General features: G+C 40.2%; 1 protein-coding gene across 1 annotated transcript in view; it reads right to left on the bottom strand.

Moving 5' to 3' along the window:
- lrp1bb (low density lipoprotein receptor-related protein 1Bb) overlaps positions 1–18,726 on the bottom strand; it is a 138,246-nt gene that overhangs the window by 103,780 nt on the left and 15,740 nt on the right. The window contains exons 3-14 of the mRNA XM_046404484.1: positions 18,186–18,314; positions 15,788–16,045; positions 14,814–14,976; positions 10,636–10,858; positions 8,961–9,153; positions 8,679–8,822; positions 7,253–7,489; positions 6,738–6,918; positions 3,825–4,044; positions 2,862–3,051; positions 1,470–1,592; positions 997–1,140 (exon numbers count right to left, since the gene is read on the bottom strand). Of these exons, the coding sequence (XP_046260440.1) occupies positions 997–1,140; positions 1,470–1,592; positions 2,862–3,051; positions 3,825–4,044; positions 6,738–6,918; positions 7,253–7,489; positions 8,679–8,822; positions 8,961–9,153; positions 10,636–10,858; positions 14,814–14,976; positions 15,788–16,045; positions 18,186–18,314 (2,205 nt within the window). The remainder of the gene's footprint in view (positions 1–996; positions 1,141–1,469; positions 1,593–2,861; positions 3,052–3,824; positions 4,045–6,737; positions 6,919–7,252; positions 7,490–8,678; positions 8,823–8,960; positions 9,154–10,635; positions 10,859–14,813; positions 14,977–15,787; positions 16,046–18,185; positions 18,315–18,726) is intronic.

The raw sequence follows: 18,726 nt of genomic DNA on the forward strand, positions 1-18,726 counted from the left end.
GGCTTTATTAAAGGACAAAATATTGCATTATTAGTTTCTGTAGCTACAACCAAAGCAGCTGAAATGTTCACAGATTTTCAGTTCTATGGGAAAAAGAGCTCCATGTTCGAACAGAGTATATTCACAACTTCTTAGTGGGATTTCTTTGAGTCCACAGTTGAACTATCCTCAACATCTTACAATGATAATCCATCAAGCCATGTCAGGAACTATAAAAAGGGAATAATGTTTAAGAGGAGAATCTCATTCATGTTTCTCCTTGGTGGTTTGTCCTTGAATAGAGTGTAATGGAGTATTCACAACATGTTTACAGTGGCCTTAAGTATAAGTGTCATGTGTTTTAAGTGCTTTGATTCCTGCTTTATGTAAACTCACTTTCACATAATCGCTAATAAGAAATAAGATAATAGAAAAAAAGCTTAATAGTTTCTTTAAAAAACAAAGAAAACTCTAAAATCCATTCTGAACAGCTGAACTCCATGCTGTTTTCCATGCAAATTTTGGCCAGAGAAGAATCTATTTCTTAGTAAGACTTTGTCCCAACCTCAAGGACACTAAGATAGTACATTATTAAAGTATAAGATATCCCAGGAAAGCAGATAATTGATTTTTGATTTCTAATTTTTCTAACAGAGGATTAGATTATGTTGTTTTGCCCTCAGAAAGAAAAATACTGCAACCAAACATACGCCAAGCATAAGCTAACATGGTGTTTATTCGCCTGATTTGTTAAAGAGCAAAAACACTTCAACAGGAGCAAAAGGGGAGACAGCAGTGTGGAGAAGGAACACATTTCACCCCCGGTTACTCCCACTGTGACATTTGGGAATATAGAAGTTGACAGAAAGAGAGAATCAGCCTTTAAAAGCTTGTGTTTTCTTGCTTGGTGCATGGTTGTGCATGTAATAAGTGTAATAACAATTACGATGTCTGTACACACAATGTAGTTGTGTGTTTGCATGCAGTGCAGAATTGTTTTTTAAAAAAGATCCTCACAGCAGCTGTGGCTCTCCTCATCACTTCCATCAAGACAGTCATCATCTCCATCACACTTCCACAAGGCCCGTATGCAGCGATGATTATGGCACTGGAACTCATCGCTTTTGCATCGCTGTGGCTCTAAACCACTGCTGGAGGCTTCTGGGAGAAGCAGTGGTGAGACAAAATCAACAAGAGACTTCCCTATGAAGTATTTGTTATGGTGAAATTATTGTCATCGCTATAATAGCACAAAAAACATGTTAATAGTGTCTCATGACCCAATGTGTAACTACTGGGATTTGGCTTATATTTCTGGAAACCCACTGGGACAATTTCCCATCTGTATTTATTTGTTTGTTTGCAGATTTGCGTAGTGAATAGATAAGGTGATTATTTGATCTGTGTCCCATAGGAGGGAGCCAGGATTACGGTACAGTGGGAGAGGATGATCTTAGGCCTCTGGCTCTATCTGATTCATTATGTCCTACCTGCACAGGTGACATTGTTCTTCTCCAGAACTTGGTTGTCAGCGCAGGCACACACTCTCCCTCCTGGGATGGCAAGGCAGAGGGTACTGCAGCCCCCATAATTCACACTGCATGCATTGTCACCTGGAGAAACATATCCCAAATAAGGTGTCTTGCTCATTTAAAAATACATTTTCTAAATCCATCCATAAGTGACAGGGGTTTTCTGTTGTTATTTTGTCTGTTTTTTTCTTTGTGCAGCAGAGGTTCAGGAGTCACCATAAACCCTGCAAAAACAAGTCTTCTCAATGATACAAAACTCATCTCCTGTCTTGGAAAGACATGCCCAGCGTATGCCATGTGATCTATAACCACGTGTCAAGTGAATTATTGGGAACAGTGTGGGTGAGAGACATTTGACATTTTTATCCTTCTTGCAGGAATAATTTGTCTTTCTGGACAATGCCGACATGCTGCAAAGGAAAAAGAAAAATACTGTCACATACAAAGTTAAGGCATAAGACACCTTTGTCACTTTCATTTAACACGGAGCCCAAAGGCAGTGCCTGAACCAATGAGATAAAGCTTTTGGTTTTGAAAGAGCCAATCAGTAATACTCAGAGGACCGGACAGCCAATTAATCTATTCAGTGACATGAACAATGGGAAATGTCCAGAAAAAATTCTCTGTATGGTGTGAACTAGGCTGTGCCTGCAGTAGCCAACCATTCATCTGCATCATTTACTTGGCATGACATGTTCCTATTCAAAATCCAAAGTGGTTTAAAAGTTGTTTCATGAAAACCATTGTCTTGAGAATGACAGAAGCTCACGTCACGAGTCTAAAACCAAGTCACTGTACTGTGTACAATTATATTTCTCTACATTTAGAGCAATAGCATCAAGCATCAACAAGCCCTCCCCCTCTCCCTGATTGTGCCATGGGTGTCTGAACACTGTCTTTCATAACAAAAACAAAACACCTGCTTGTTTGGCCAATGCAGCTCTCCACTGTTGGCCTTATCCAACTCCTCTCCTATCTGTTCTTTTCAGCTTTCTAACAGCATGAATCCATCATCATTTGTTACAGAATTGAGCAAACCACTCCAAACCTTGGTCACCTTATTTAACTTCATAGAGTGGAGCCCCACGTGATTTTAAAGTCACTGTCAGTGTTGATCAGTGCACTGGTTTACAACATGAAATTTGAGACAAGTAGGTGTACATACGAAATCTCTTGTGTATATATTATATTGAGTGCTCTCCATTAAAGTAATGTGTTTAGTGGACAGGAATACCCGGACACACAGCTCAGAGAGGTTCTATTTTCAGCGTAAAACAGCCACTTTGTATGTCGGGTAAGCTATGGTTCAGTGACACTTGATGAGGAGCACATTAAGGAAAAGCAGCCAACCTTGCTGACTCTGTGCATCGTAGACACGCAGGCCAAACAGGGGTGGTCTTTCGCTCCGCAGCAGAGTGACATCGCCGGTGGACAAGTCCAGCTGGAAGACCGAAGCATTCATGTACTCGGTCCAAAATATGAAATTACGATAATGAGAGATTCCGAATGGATGGTTCAGCTCTTTTCCACTGTACACCACCTGCAACATGGAGCACACATGCAGTGTAATCAAAAGATTAGGAGGGTTAACACGAGACACCATCAGCAACAACAACAACAAAAAAAAAATCAGTCATCTCAAACAGGGTTTCTGGCTATTTGAATATGGGCTTAGAAATTATTTGATTACAGTATATGATGAATGTGATTCAATTTCTTTGCTCAAATTTATTCACACGCCGCTGTCTGCTTATAATAATGTTTGCTAGAATCTTGGCATTGATTAAATACCATTTGCAAATAATTCATTAGCTTAATATGTCTGTACAACTACAGTCCACAGGAGTAGTTGGGGATGAAGAGCTGTCTTGTTGGCAGTTGTTGTGGGGAGGGGAATGGTTTTCCATCATTTCACTGCCTTGTGGATTCACATGATATTGTGAAATTAACATGTAATTTTGAGCTGAAACTGGAAATTGACACAGTGAAATAATATCAATCAGGATAACAATATGAAATAAATATATAACAGTAGTGTTTGATGACTTTCCATAAATCAATCATGGCTTGATTCACAAACAAAGCATTTGTGGAATACAAGATATAGAAAAAAATAAAAATGAGTTTTTCAATGATTTGACTTTTTCTTTGTTTGGTAAACACAAAAAAATGAACACAATTACATTAATTAAAATAAAAACAAGTTTAAACAGATGGGATCTTGAATTCTACCATTTGGCACTTTATCCAGCACGCTAATTAGTTTCTGCATGATTAAACCACTCTGTGTGATCTCTACAAATTGAAACTCACCATTCTTCCACTCCCATTGAGGTGAATCTTCTCGATGTGATCGTAGTAGGCGTCACACCAGTACATGGTGCTGGTGCTGTGGTCCAGTGTTAGACCGTTGGGCCACAGCATGTTGGAAGTGACAAAAATACTGCGGTTGGATCCGTCCATCCAGGCTTTCTCTATCCGCCCGATGCTGTCATTGACCTCATCCTCTTCCCAGTCTGTCCAGTACATCCAGCTATCATACACACAGATACACACAGTTTTTGCACCAGTAAACTACAAGAAAAGGTACTGCTTTAGTTCTGGCAGTATCTCATACCAATAGTTCACCACATGATTTGAACACTGATCACCTTCCACAATCAAACTAAAGCAGTTTATTTCAGCTGTCTGCTGCTCAGTCATCTGTGCCCTGGATTGTTATGGTTGTTACTGTCTTCATCAGCCTCCTCCTTGTTTTGATTTCTTATCAGTCAATACATGTGACAGCAGGCCTCTCTCAGAATGATTAATTTCATATCACAGTAATATGTGTTTTGTGTGTTCCCTTCTGCACACCCGTGGGAAGGCATGATTGTGCTCCCCACTGAACCTTTACATGCTGCTTTGATTCATACAGGGAACATTAATACAAAAAAAAACCTAAACAAAAATGCAGCAAAAAAATAAAGGTTTCAGTATATCCCATGTATGCCACTAGTGCCGACTCTCAGAGGGCTTGTGTTATTTGAAATGTGATTGGGTCAACAATTTGATGTGATCTGTTCTCTAGTAACCATGCTCAGGGGATCTGCTCTGTTTGAGTGTTGCTGACTGAGCCATGTGGCCCCCTGTTTCTCATCAATGATAGAAGGCTGGCTAAGGGAAGATGAAACAGAATGGGATATAGGGGTGAATGAAGACTCCCTACGTCTCGAAGTCATGTTTAGGACCTCATGAATTATTCAGCAACTCAAATGGACTGATGGATACCATGCAGTTGTACTGACATAATAAGAAAAAAATTGTTGTTAAATTGAGTAAAGGTTAAAAAATCAGAATAGTGGAGAAAAAAAACACAATGAGGAGCAATAAATTGCAGGGGCACTTAAAGTCACATGCATAAAAGTTGTGACAACAGCGTTGTGACAGTCAAGTTATATACACATATGCACACACAATCAGCCAGCCATCCAGAGCTGACCAAAGCCGAGTAAAGCACTACTCAAGCAAAATGTTATTTGTATGTGGATTTCTTTATGTGAATACATGTATGAGATTCCTAATGCAGCAAAGATGGACACTGTGAAGTTGACTCCAGTGGTCCTTATCATGTCAACACACACTTGAGGTGGCAAACAGAGCAGAAAATAAGGTAGTGAGAAAGTAGTCAAGAAATCAGCTGGACAGGTGCATACTCTTCACCTGAAGAGGTCCTTCCAGTGGAGAAGATAGAGATCAAAGGACTGTCGGGTTCACGCTGACTGCTCTCCCTGAAAGCCCAAAACTAGCTTTTCTAATCATTTGTGCTATCAGTGGGAGGGTTGGAGTTATTAATCCTTATACAAAAACGTGACACGATATTGCCCACAACACTGCTACATCAGTAAATCTCACACGGCTGAAATTCAGAAAAATACCAACATGCATTTCCTCATTAATTTCAAGAGTTTAAGGCTGCATGTTCCATTTCTTTCTTTCTTTCTTTTTTGTTTACAGAGAGGCACATTCAAAAACCTGATGCTTAAAAACAATTGATCTCTCGACATCCAACATGACGTGTTTACAAGGCTCGTATTTAAATTTCTGAATCAATGTCATTGTTAACAGAGAAGAAGACACAATAAAAGAACGAAAGACAAACAGATTTGAGCACCTGCACAGTAAAAGTACTGACAAATGTTAGAGACAAGCTGAATAAGTTTTGGACTGGATAAACAACAAAACAGCTGCGTATGGCAAAATATTGGCAAAACGCTCCTGAGGCTTGAAAACTAATCTCTAACTGCTATGGATTTGGTGCGTGTGTGTTAATACGATTTAAGTCTTAAAGTGTTAATCCTTAAGATCCTTAAGACTCTCAGTGAATTTTGAGTTTTGCAACATATATGTATAACATATCTATATATCCACAGATAGATAGATAGTGTGCAAACATATACTGTATATGTCTGCAAAGGAAATGATGGACAACTACACAAAAGCAAGCAGTACCTATGGCTTAGGTTTAGACAACAAGACCCACCATTTCAATTCTCGGAAAAAAAAAAAAAGAAACCAACAACCCTGTACGCAATGAAACATCAGACGCTCTCTCACTTTAACCATACTGCTTTACTTGGAGGTGGCCTCCACAATTACATTTACATTTTCTTTTGAAAGGCATATGGTGTGATCATCAGTCAAAGCAGGTGACTGCTGAAACAGATGATCTTCAGGATTAACACTTAAAGCAAAGTGATTAGCTACAAAACGGCACAGTGGTCGTTAAGTAGAGTCATATACCACATTGTCCATGTGTTTACAACAAAAAGACAAGAAGTACAATTACGTATGCAACTTTTGGCACCTGTCTGATGCTTTCAGAAATCTGGATGACAGGAATCGACCCATGGCACACAAGTAACATTAAGCATTCCTGATTTTTGTCACGCATGAGTACCTGTATACCAGTTATGTGCACCCCTGACTATGACAGCATTCTCCCTTTAAATAACTTTTCTCCTCCATCATGCTTCACAGAAAACATGAATTGAGCTTAAAATCTGGCTGTAAAAAAAGTTGAAAAAAAAAGTTAAATCCCTATATTTACCCACTGCCATATAGTAATTTTATTTTATATACCTTTTCCTGGTTTTTTTGTACCTGATACAAGCATTGACTGTATGACTTTTTGTGTATCTATTTCATACAATATAATTCACTGTGCATTTTCTTTATTTTCCAGACCTGTTAAGAGGATCAACCACAATGGCCCGGGGATGTGACATATTCCCTTCCAACAGAGTCTTCCTGGTCTGGGATGCTCTCTCCAGTCTGGCAACACTGATTGTCTTCCTGTAGCCATCGTTGGTCCAATACAAGTTATTTCCAATCCAGTCCACCGAGATTCCTTCAACATTGTCAAGTTCTACAACAGAATCAGCAGCACAGAAATTATAAACGCATGATCTGATTTTATGTTTCTAAGGGCTGTATTGAAAAAAACTTTCATGCAGTGCCATTACTTTGATTGGTTCTATAAACAAGAATGTCTGTATTTAAAATATCGAAAATAAGAATACTATCAATATAACATTATGATGACGTTGGACACACTAAGGAAATTATTATTAATGCAATCTTTTAAGAAAAAAATATTAACAAAATCAGTTTCCAAACATTTTAGCTTAATGCAAAGCTAAACTGGGGAGTGAGAAGTAGAATTAGAATTGAAAGTAGAAATAAAAAGCACTTAAACCCACCGTCTTTGAGTATTGTCTCTCGGCCGCTCCCATCTATTTTTTGCCGCCCTATAAGGAAACTGGTGGTGTCAGCAAAGTAGATGTGCCCCAGTTCTGCATAGTAGTCAATGGCTCGAGGGTTGACCAGATCCTCAATTGGCTCCATGTGCTCATCACTGGACTTGATATTCATATCTAAGCCTCGGATGACCCCAGGACGCCCCTTACCATAGAACAGGAAGAGATCGTTCTTGGGCTCTGCAAGGCAAGAAACGATGGATCCTTTTTCACTATTATTGTCAATTAATTGGTCTAATTCTTCAATGCTGATCCAAGCATTAAACCCTCTTACCGGCCACATTGTTCTTATATGTGAGCCAGAGCCAGGGACATCCATTCACCTTAATGGAAGCAGTAATCAGTGCCAATGACTATACTTCCCCCTTCAATCATGCTCCTGCTACAAAGCTGCCTCGACAGTAGGAGAAGGAAAATGCTTGGGCAAACAGACAATGGCAATACTTACCTTGGCTGTGAACACTGCCTCTGATCTAAAATAACATGGTGTCTGGATAGAAAGGCAAACAGGGGGCCTAGGAAGCTGAGGCAACTCCTCGGCGGCCCGCCAGCAGCTCAGGGGGATGTATGTTCTCGAACCCTTTGGGATCCTCTCAAGATGCAAGCGGAAAAATGAAGGAGAGCTTCCAGTGAAAGAAGCAGACCTCTCCTCACTCTCAGCCCCTACCCAAGAGACTGGGATGCTGGGGGTGAGGACCACACATACCTCACTTCAATTTATCATTTTGTGAGGGAGAGACCAACTACCCAGGAGACAATTAAGCATTGCAAGAGACCCAGATATCAAACCCCACAGTGACTACTGTATGAAGAAGCACTACCATTTAGCTCCAAATCTCATTATGCTTAGGGAGAGGGAAAGCACGAGCAAGAGAGAGATAGCTGGTGTCATCAGAACATCTATGAGGGGGAAATAAATCAAATGTGTCATGCCAAGCCTCCCAATGCTTCGTTACCCCGATCGAAAAGTGGTGGGCCCTCAAATTGTGTCATCAATTTGATCTTCTGCTTTTATTGTCAACTACACAATGTCCAGCAATTGATCAGACCAGCCAACGAATGCAGACAAACTTAAAACCTCATTATGGCAATAATCAATCAGACTTGCGACAAGTCGATAGCGATCACTTTCAAATGGGTCTGTGTCCACCAGCGCTAATCTTTATCACTGTCACTCTACAGCTAAGGCATTTGTGGCACACCCTCGGCTCTAATGTGACACATGACCTTTACAGGCTCATGCCAAAAAATGCGCTGATGCAAAATGTCCTTTCCAGGGATCAATCAGGAAAAACACTCTAAGTGTGTCAATACAGACTAAAATACACAACAATGTATGTATTTACAGTAAAGACAAATATGTACTGACTTTTACAGGACTTTCCATCAGAGCCCAGGCTGTAGCCAGTACGACAGCGGCAGGTTCTCGACTTGTAGCTGCCACTCAGAAGGCAAATATGGGAACATCCACCCAGCTTTCCATAGGAATCTTTTTCACATGCGTGACTCCTCACTGTGGACAAAAAAAAATCAGAAAGGACAGACAAGTCATACATTAACAAACTATCCTCTTTCTGCACTAACGCAACTCATGAGTCACTAGATGGGGATGATTCTGACACATATTTGTACATGAATCTAAAAAATGTACCTTTAGGCTGAGTGAGTTTATGGTAAACACGGAGTCTTCTAGCGTTCCCCAGACTGGCTAGTGTTTTGCTCTCCACTGTTAGGTTGAACCTGTGGATTTGCAGCAGCTCCACAGGGGAACTCCCTTTGGAAGGGTCAGAGTTGGTAGCATAGAGGTAGTCCTCAAAAACAGCTAGTGCATAAATGTACGACACCTGAAAAACAAGAAAATGCAAGGAGGGTTTTTTTCATCTTCCTTTGTTTTGTTTTTTTTACATTATCCTTGAAGCCGAAAATAAGAAAACCCACATGAGGGAGCAAAGAAAACAATAACAAAAACAAGTTAATTAGAAGACTTTTATCATTAATCATGCAGCAAGCAAGGGGGGAATGGGAGAGGTTGGTAGAGCTGTCTGTACATTTGGCAGACTGCACAGGGTCAAAAGCTGGACTCCATAGGGAGACCACTGGCAGTCCCCATACTACATTTAGGAGGCTGACACCTACAGACAGCGACATGGCTAGATGAGCTGTATTCACAGAAAGCAAACCTAAATTCGCTGGTTAAAACTTCAGCAGCAAATAACATGCTTTGGAATAAATAAAAAAATAACAAATAAACCACTCAACCATCTCTCTCTCTGGAATTTGGACCTGGTTCCCTACTTTAATATGGGAACTTTCAAAGCACTCTCACACATTAAAAGGATGTGCAGTTCTTACAACATTACCTACAGCATATGTAAATGCTGGAAAGAATATGATGGCAGAATCAACCAAACAGGATCAACTTCATACGAGGGAAAAAAGAAAAGCTGGTTTGTGGTGATTAACAGATGAACAATTTAATTAAACTTAAATTAATTAATTCTTGCTTTTCCACAGCACTGTGCTCAGCACTGTGCAGTCATCAGTGAAAAGTGAAGGCCAAGTTAAGGCTAAGTTCAATCAACAGCCCTTCAGTCAGTCAATAAACATTGCATTTTTAATATGATGGAACATTTGCAGGAACTGACTAAAACATGCAGCTCACATTTCTCAAGTAACTATAATGGCACATGAAATGGCAAATAAAAAGGGCATGGTCAAGTTGCATGGTAATGTGTTAAGTAAAAGTGGGAGTAAGATTGTCAGATTTGACCAAACAGACTAGTCTGTTCATAGAAAACATGTGCAAAGGAGATGGGCGACATTTGCCATGTAGATGCAATGAAGGCCACAAACTAAAAGAGGAGGCAATATTATGCAAAGAGCACCTGCATGCACAGTAAGGTGCTTGAAATGTATGTTTTTCTTTCCTCATGAAAGGTGAATATCCAGTCCAAGATGCTTGAGAGGATCTTTTAATGGGGTCAAATAATCTGTGAAGAAAGGCCTCAAAAAAGTACTACAGGAGAGAGGCTATTGATATGTTCCTTCTGGAGACAGCTCCATATGTGCATCAATTCCCTTAATTTTTTAAAAAAAAACATCCATTGCCCATCCAAAAGACCTTTCATAATAAAATCAAGGGTGAATTATAACAACAAGGTGTGAATGTACCACCTGTCTTACAGTGATAAAGCACCCTACCCTAAATGAGAAAATTTACCAAGAAACCCCCTAATGTACTTCAACTCTCCCAAATGAATAGGGTGGAAAGAACTTATGCTGTGGAGCCCATGCAAGGGAAACAAGCAATGAAATGTGACACTCACTTGGCTTCCGTGGATAATGCTGTGCCTGTTCCTGCCATGGTAATCCACCACTTCGATGTAATCCATGTAGGCGTCTGCCCAGTACACCAGCTTCTTGACCAAGTCCAATGCTACAGCAGTGGGCTGCTCAATTTTATAATCCACCAGCCGGGTCCGGTTGGTGCCGTCCATGTTGCAGCGCTCCACCTTGGCCACGCTCCCATAGTCAGTGAAGAAGAGCATTCTGCAGGGTGGGGTGCTTAAATGATTACATTCTGCATAGGATGTTATCTATTTTGTTGGGAGAGCAACATCTCATTTTTGTTCAGCTCTTTGTACAGACACACAGACACAATATTTTTTGTCTTAAATTTACTGTTTGGCAGGTAAATAAGAAAAAATAAATTTTACATTTTGTGAAGGCCATATATCCTGTTTTTTTGTTTGTTTGTTTTGTTTTGTTTTGTTTAAACAGTGGCTAAGAATGTTGTTCTGACAGACGGGGCAGAAGGAAGCAGTGAAAGCAGTGAACACAAACTGTTTAGTCATTTAGACCAGATGACTTCTTCTTCACTAAAAGTTAACTATTCCAGAAGAAATGTGGCACAGCACTGGACTGACAGTAAAAAATGTCATGAAAATCATGTATTTATAGTTAAAGTTTCAAATAAAGCTGCAACTCAGGAGCACCTAACAAAATAAAAATGGCAACCACTACAAACAAGTTAAAATAGTCCATAAGAAATGTAGAAATTGTGTTAAATTAAAGCAAGATCACAGTGTTTCCAGATTCCTCCCAGTGAGGCTGCCTCTCTGATATGTTGAAGCTCTATAGCCTGGAGGCAAACACAATAAAAGCAGCACTTTCCATTTCCTTTGTGGTAATTTTGGGGACATTTAGAAGGCATGCTGCAGAGGACCCCAGGGTATGTGAGTAGACATAAAATGATGACAATGTGTGATGCACAGAGGAGCCAAACCATTTAGTACCTCAAAAACCATGAGGAGGGCTTGGAAATCAATTCTAAAGACATGGGAAGCCATTGCAATAGCGGACTGATACTGAGAAAACAGGTGTTACATGTAGTCTAATTTGTTTCCTGGAAGAGGGACCGAATAACATCCATGTCTATTCCAAAATGTCTATTACCTAAAACCAAAAATCTCATGGACTGTCACTTTAAGTATCCAAACAGCTCAGTTCGGCACATACAGTAATTAACATGGAGGGCTTGCTATGCTGTCTTACTGTGGCTCCGTGAGGACAGAGCCCCAACAACCTCCATTGATAACGAGCTACAGCCAGAGATCCGCGGGAAGCCGACTTAATCTGCACAAGTCAAGTCAGGGGAGAGATGGGTTGCCCTTTGAACCCGACACCAGGCTGTGCTGAAAAACTGCCAGTGTCAGCAAGGAGCCCAGCTCCCCAAACAGGTGCACCTCCACGTGGCATACAGATGATAGCTTTCTGGGATTAGGATGGTGCTGATGCTGTACTTGTGCATTCTGCAGCTACAATGAGATCCATGTTGGATTCTGGAAATGAGCAGCCCTGATAAAATAAACTGTATGAAAGCAGTGAGAAACAGTATGCATCTTACAGCGAAACCAAAGACTGTCTTTTCTGTGTGAAAACCCACAACAACCAGTATGCATCGCACTGCACCAGATCAGACAGCGCTCTGATTGGTGGGTGACACGCTGTGAAACGAGTTCGGTGGTGTTTGGTTTGGGTTCAGCTGTTCTTGACTGACACAAAATGGCAGACTTCTATATTCGTTGTATCAATAGAGGAGAAAATACAAAAAACACAAAAGTACAATCTATAGTTCAAGCAACAGGACTGGAGCCGGCAAAAGTCCGCCGGATGACACGGAGCTCTGAGTGTAGACAACATGGACCAAAGTTAAACACTGTTCATTTGCATATACTGCCCACATTATGGTGCTACAATAGGCAGTAGCTTTCTATCCATTTTATACAGCAGTGACAGGAAACAGTTAATTTCCTTCAGCTGTTTTCCCCAGATTTGCTATTTTCAGACTCAGCTGCTCCTTTTTTAGTGTTTTCTAATACAATTTTGTAAAAATCATGAATGATTATTTCTCATATTTTGACAGTGGTAGTGGTTAGAGTACTGCAATGTGTTTGCCTTTAGTTTCTAATTTTTTACAGTTTAAGATGTATGAGAAAAGGTTTCATATCAATAATAACACATTACTCTGTATTATAAAGGTTTTGCTATTGCCAGCAATTCTTAGACCAGACTTAGGAAGGGCTGACATGAAACTGTTCTCAACAGCACTGCAATCCAACACAGAACATGAAAACATAAACAATTACATTTTCCCTAATTCACCTTCAGAAACAACAAATTTGTCAGGTTTCCCTCAGTGACATAGTGCTATCACAGAAGTTTGATTCTTACACTGATCAATACACACCAGTCAACCTAATATACATTTTACAACATCTACTGTCGGCCGCACATATCTTACCAAGCATATTGGATTTTCAAAACAAAGTACATCCTTTGTAGTCATGTATAAACAGCATACTAAACTAAAAATAGGAGTTTCAATTTTGATGGTCAAAAATTTTAGCAAAAGAGCAAGCCTAACTGTCCATTAAAATGCCTTATCTGATAGTAAGACGTGCAGGCAGACACAGAGACAGAGACAATGAAATAACAATAAAATAGAGTGGAAAACCAGAGCATATTCTATGAACAGTGTTCCTCACACTGTGCTGCTATCTAACACCTCCCTGATTTTGTTTGTGTTCCCTCCATTGCTCCAGAGGCTGAAAGACCTCTCTCAGGCTCACTTCATCAGAAAAGGCTGCATCCATGTCTCACCAATTAGAGGCAGGAAGAAACCTTAGAAAACATCTGACTTCTGCAGTGAATCTAGCCAGCAGACTTCGTGTCCACCTCCCTTGTGGGCCAGCACACTCTATATCTGCACTCCCATGCCTCTAAACCCAGAGCACAATGAGCACTTATCTTTGTGAGTTATGTGCGATTACAACAAAATCACAAAGAAAAAAACAGCCTCACTTATCTGAGGTGGCTCATAGTAAGCCACCTTCAATAGAATCTCTAAGGTATAAGTATACTGTTGTTTACCATAAGCCTTACAGCTTTCCAATAGCCAACCAGCATTTAATGAGAACACACACATGCTGCCAACCAAACCAAAACTCTCCACGTCATTAAAAAACCAGCAGCTAATTACACTGATCAGACCCCATGGCTTATGGTGGTAACCTAAGCTGAAAAAACAATTTATAAACTGAAAATCCAGAAAGAGGCAATGTAGTTCAGCTTCACTGATCAAACTAATTATATGTTGAGATTCAATGTTTACATTGTTTTGGGCACATGGGGGTTGACCATGACACGGTAGAACAAAACCAGTGCACAGCAGAAAGATGCGTCCATTATTACTGAGGTTTAGAGGCAGTCCTTACTGTGCCTCAAGCTACGGTAGTAGAAAGAAAAGGTGTATCATTATTATAGTGTATCAAAGTTTCTGAAATCTCTGTTAGAAAAGGTGTACCATTAGAATGCTTTGTCTCAAAGTTTGGTGCCTGTCTTTGTGTCCTTGTGATATAATGACCCTGCTCTTCATCTCTTAACTTGCTTATTGGATATAGGAGGGCAAAATGAGTTGCTGCTTTGAGTTACTGATCAATGTTGAACATTTTAGTACAGATGCTGAAATTTCTTCTTCTTTTCTTGACAAAGGAAACTACATAATAAGTTCTCCAACAACGTGATCCATGTGACTGTCAACCACATGCTGTAAACGTTTTAGTTTTCACCGTGGATATATTTTTTACTCCACAGTCACTCAGCATCTTTGTGATCTCTACAGAGACTAAAAATCTGTAATGAAAATTCCTGCAGAGGCATTTTCTACTGAGGGATGTGGGGTGAAACTAGTGAATACAAATGAATGTCTCAAAAGTAGAAGCTGTCTGAAGCATCGCTATCCACCAAATTACACAGCTCAAAGAGAAAAGAGTTGAAGGACAGGGAATCTTAAATCCCTTCCTTGTAACTCGTTCACATTCTACAAGACAAGTCAATTGTTATGCACAGAGAATTTTTTTTCTTTAATAAAGGATGCATGATGATAAATGAGCCTTGCAGTGCTTTCAGAGATGGAGTATTATATATGCTGGAGAACACTCACCCCATAAGAGGATCCAGAGCTATTCCTTTGGGATTCAGCAGGTCCAGTTGTAGGATAGTAACACACGTGTCCCCGTGATGGTCACACACGAATATCTTGTCCGTGACGCGGTCAACAAAATAGAAGTTGCCTGTCAGCCAGTCAATTGCCATATGCTCCACATCTGCAATAACAAACAGGGGTTAGCTCCTTACAAATACACATTGTTCATCACTTTCCTTGACTAGCAAAGTGGGGGAAAAAAAATCTAAAAATGTCACTACTGGAGCAGCAGATCCTGTAATATCCCAACTTTTAGTCTCAAATTCAGCTCCAGGGATACCGATTCTTACATTTGTCACTATGCAACTCAAAAGCATGTTTTGTTAGATCTTCCATGCCTGGTGAATGTTCACGTCAACTTGATGTTCCAGTTTGTTGAGGTTTCAATTAAAAACATCTCAACTCCAGCTCAAGCTGAGATAACCTCAAGGACATTTATTAGTAGTTTTTTCCAAAAGCACCAACAACAGGCACAGCAGACATCATGAAAAAGCTCATCAAGATAAGACAAATTGAAATTGTGACTGACCCTTCAAAAATGAAAGCTTGAATGATATTTTTGAGAATCTCAGATCAAGCAATAAGGAGGGAAAGAGCACGACTGAAGTAGTGAAGGTAGTGTAGCGTTCAGGTTTGAAGGACAGCTCTAGGTGAAAGGTGAGCAGCCAGGCTCACCTGAGGCTAACCTGCCTTCAACCACACAGATAATGATAGGATAGAGAGAGAGCTCACACGTAAGAGTGTGAGAGTAAGAAATGAGTAAAAGAAAGAAGGGTGAGCATGAGTGTGTGACAAGGCGACAGGTGACGCATCACCAGTATTGCAGATTGACGATTTTAGAGCAAATAATGACCCAAATTTATCGGAAAAGTAGGGAACAGAAAGGAGTATGTAATGTAAGAGAAGGAAACTATGAACAGCTGAAAACATACGCTGCAAACTTTGTTGTGTTCTTATTTCCCGCTCCCGTGTGAACCCACGCAGATTCCTCATTTCGGCACAGCGAAGTTGCCCAGAGGACTCCGCAGACAGAGCCCAGCATACATTTTCCTGGTTGTGCTGGAAATCCAGTGCCAGTGTTCCATTTACACTCAGAGATCTCAGGGGCTGGAGGCCTGTTCCATTTAGATGGGTGATGACAATGCGATCTGAACCACTGATGAGAAGCACTGGACGGCTGTCACCAGGATCTTGAGAGGAAAGGGAAAATATGGATGGTATTATATTGTTTCTTTATTGAAGAAGCACAGTTTGTACAGCTGAAACATCAAGGGACCGGTGACCTCAAATAAAAGAAAAGGCATTAAGAAAGAAAGAAAGAAAGAAAGAAAGAAAGAAAGAAAGAGTGAACAAACAGTACAATCTAACACCAGATGAACCAAAAAAAAAACAAAAAAAAAACAAAAACAAACAACAACAAAAAAAAAATTAAACAAAAAATCATTTCCAAAGCTTTGATTTGACTTTTTCTTGGCCCATTTGTCCTGCAAAGAGTCAATGCAGGAGAACCCATGGTGATAAAACTCAGATAAGCTGCTTTACGGGCTGAATTGATCGTCTCCAACATCAGCTTCACCCCCCAAAAAGGCCACACAAGTTCAAGTCAAAAGCTACTCTCCTAGTATTGGCAATAAATCTGACTATTTGATCACATGACTGCTTCCTCTTATCCCTCTGAATCAACTTGTACCAGTCAGACATTTTTCTCATAGCCAGGGTTTTGATAAGGCTCTCTGAAAGATGTCTGTACTGACTCTTAATCAATCAAATCAATCAATCAAACTTTTAACTTGTAGCAATAATGGGAATTTCTACAACAGATCTGCACATCTCAACAAATAATTACTAAAAGTACTTTGAATACATGAACCAAAAAACAGACTCCATAAAGTCCCACTGAAACGACATTAAGTCGTCCATTTTTGCACTTAAAACAATGTCAGAAATACTTTATTTTTTTCCCACTCCCTTGAGAGACCTGTCTGTTTTGACAGCGACTGAGCTGAACCGTGGTGGGGCAACGACAGACGGAGGCGAGGGTTGCTGTGTAGTTTAAAAGAGCAAACAGTGTCTTTTAAGCTACGGTATTGAAAAGTAAGGGCCACACCAACGTCTACAGTAAGTGAACCAGCTAAGCTCAAATGGCTTTTTTATGTGTGGCTGTTAACTGAAATTAGTGGCTCGCTTTCAAGGTTCAAGGTTAATTTATTTGTCAAAGTTCACTACACAACTGTAGTATCCCAGTGAATTAATCCAGAGGCAAAGGACATCGTCATGACACCAGAAAGAAATGTACATACAAAGCAGACGTGTGTACTATAGCCCGCGAAAAGCCATTTAATCTTTTGGCATGAGTCAGTGAGGTGCACTATCAAACAGACCTAACAACTATCAGATTTATGTTACAAATAAAAAATATTATACCTTTCACTGTAGTCTGAACCAAATGAGAAGAGATTAAATTCAAAATTACATCTCAATGGTACAACAATGGTGCAGCAGAGTTTTAACTTTTCTCTTATGCTCAACCCCAATATGTTTTTCATTCCCTGCTGCTCGTCATCTTCTGGTCTCAGAGAGCTCTGTCTGAAATTTATATTCATGAGCTTTTACAACTAATGGTAACCCCATCGTTATCCCAGTATCACTATTGCTCTCTGCTAGATTAATATTAATGCATGTGAGCATTGGGTTCAGTTAAGTTTATGGGTAATCATATTCAGTTTATTCCTGGTAGGACACCAGTCACACTGATTAAAAACTGCAACAGTGGTGTTCTCCCCAGCTAGGTGCGTTGGGCCTCCAGCAATTTTCAACCCATATATGCCTTAGTGACAACACCCTGAAAAAAAATCTGCTTCACTTTGTGGTTCGATGCGCGACACAAAAATAAACTACACGAGGTTAAGCTTGTTTATTCGTGGATGGCGGACCACCAAAACACAATACCTCTTTTAGCTGTTTTATTTCTAAACAGGCTGTTTTACTCATCAAGACAGATTTGTTACCAGCATCAGGCATTAACATAAATCAGGGTGACGCTGTGCATTGTCTTTGCAGAAAATACTCCAGACTGCTCCCACTTAAAATCTCATGCTCATTAATTTTATCATTATCCTAGCCTGACCACATCTCCCCATTCCCATGTGGGTGATAGATGTGGTCACTGCTCAACCATATTAATCTTGCCCTACCAAAGCTAGCGAGCACCAAGGCAATGAGAAGCTAGAATTTCACTCTTGTTGAACAAAACCATCCTGTTTATTATTAGAAATGAAACACACATACTATGCAGATTATGCTGTTTACCAGTGCGAGTGTGCCGCTCACCTTGTTTGGCTTTGCACGATATCCTGTCAGGCTGCAGGATGTATCCTTCTGTGCAGCTGCATCTGTATGACCCATAGGTGTTCGTGCAGGTTTGGCTGCATGCGCCATACATGGCACATTCATCATGATCTTACGAAAAAAAGGAAGAGAGTCATTTGTAACAAATTAGGTGTGCTCAAACATGACCCAAATACATAAAGTATACTTAATGTGGCCTCACTCTGGCACCTCAGGCATAATTACTTTTATAACCAATGAGCTTTTTTTGGAGCCGCAGTACCCTATAAACCACTCCTTTTCATGTTTTCCCTAAACAGGATCAAATTCAGGAGGCAGTGCTACTTTGTTAAACTCCCTCCTCTGGTATAATTATGCAATTTTATGCCATGTTGTCGGTATAAGTTATGTGCAGAATCTGAGTTAGACACTACAATTCTAGAGTCACCTATGACAGCAAAAACCTGTCTTCCTCCTGGCTGTCAGAAACCAGGCCATTGGCACACAAGAAGACCGTAAAGGAGAAAAAAAGAAGTAGGGATAG

This window comes from Scatophagus argus, chromosome 11 (genome assembly GCF_020382885.2).
Source record: "Scatophagus argus isolate fScaArg1 chromosome 11, fScaArg1.pri, whole genome shotgun sequence".
NCBI lineage: Eukaryota > Metazoa > Chordata > Actinopteri > Scatophagidae > Scatophagus > Scatophagus argus.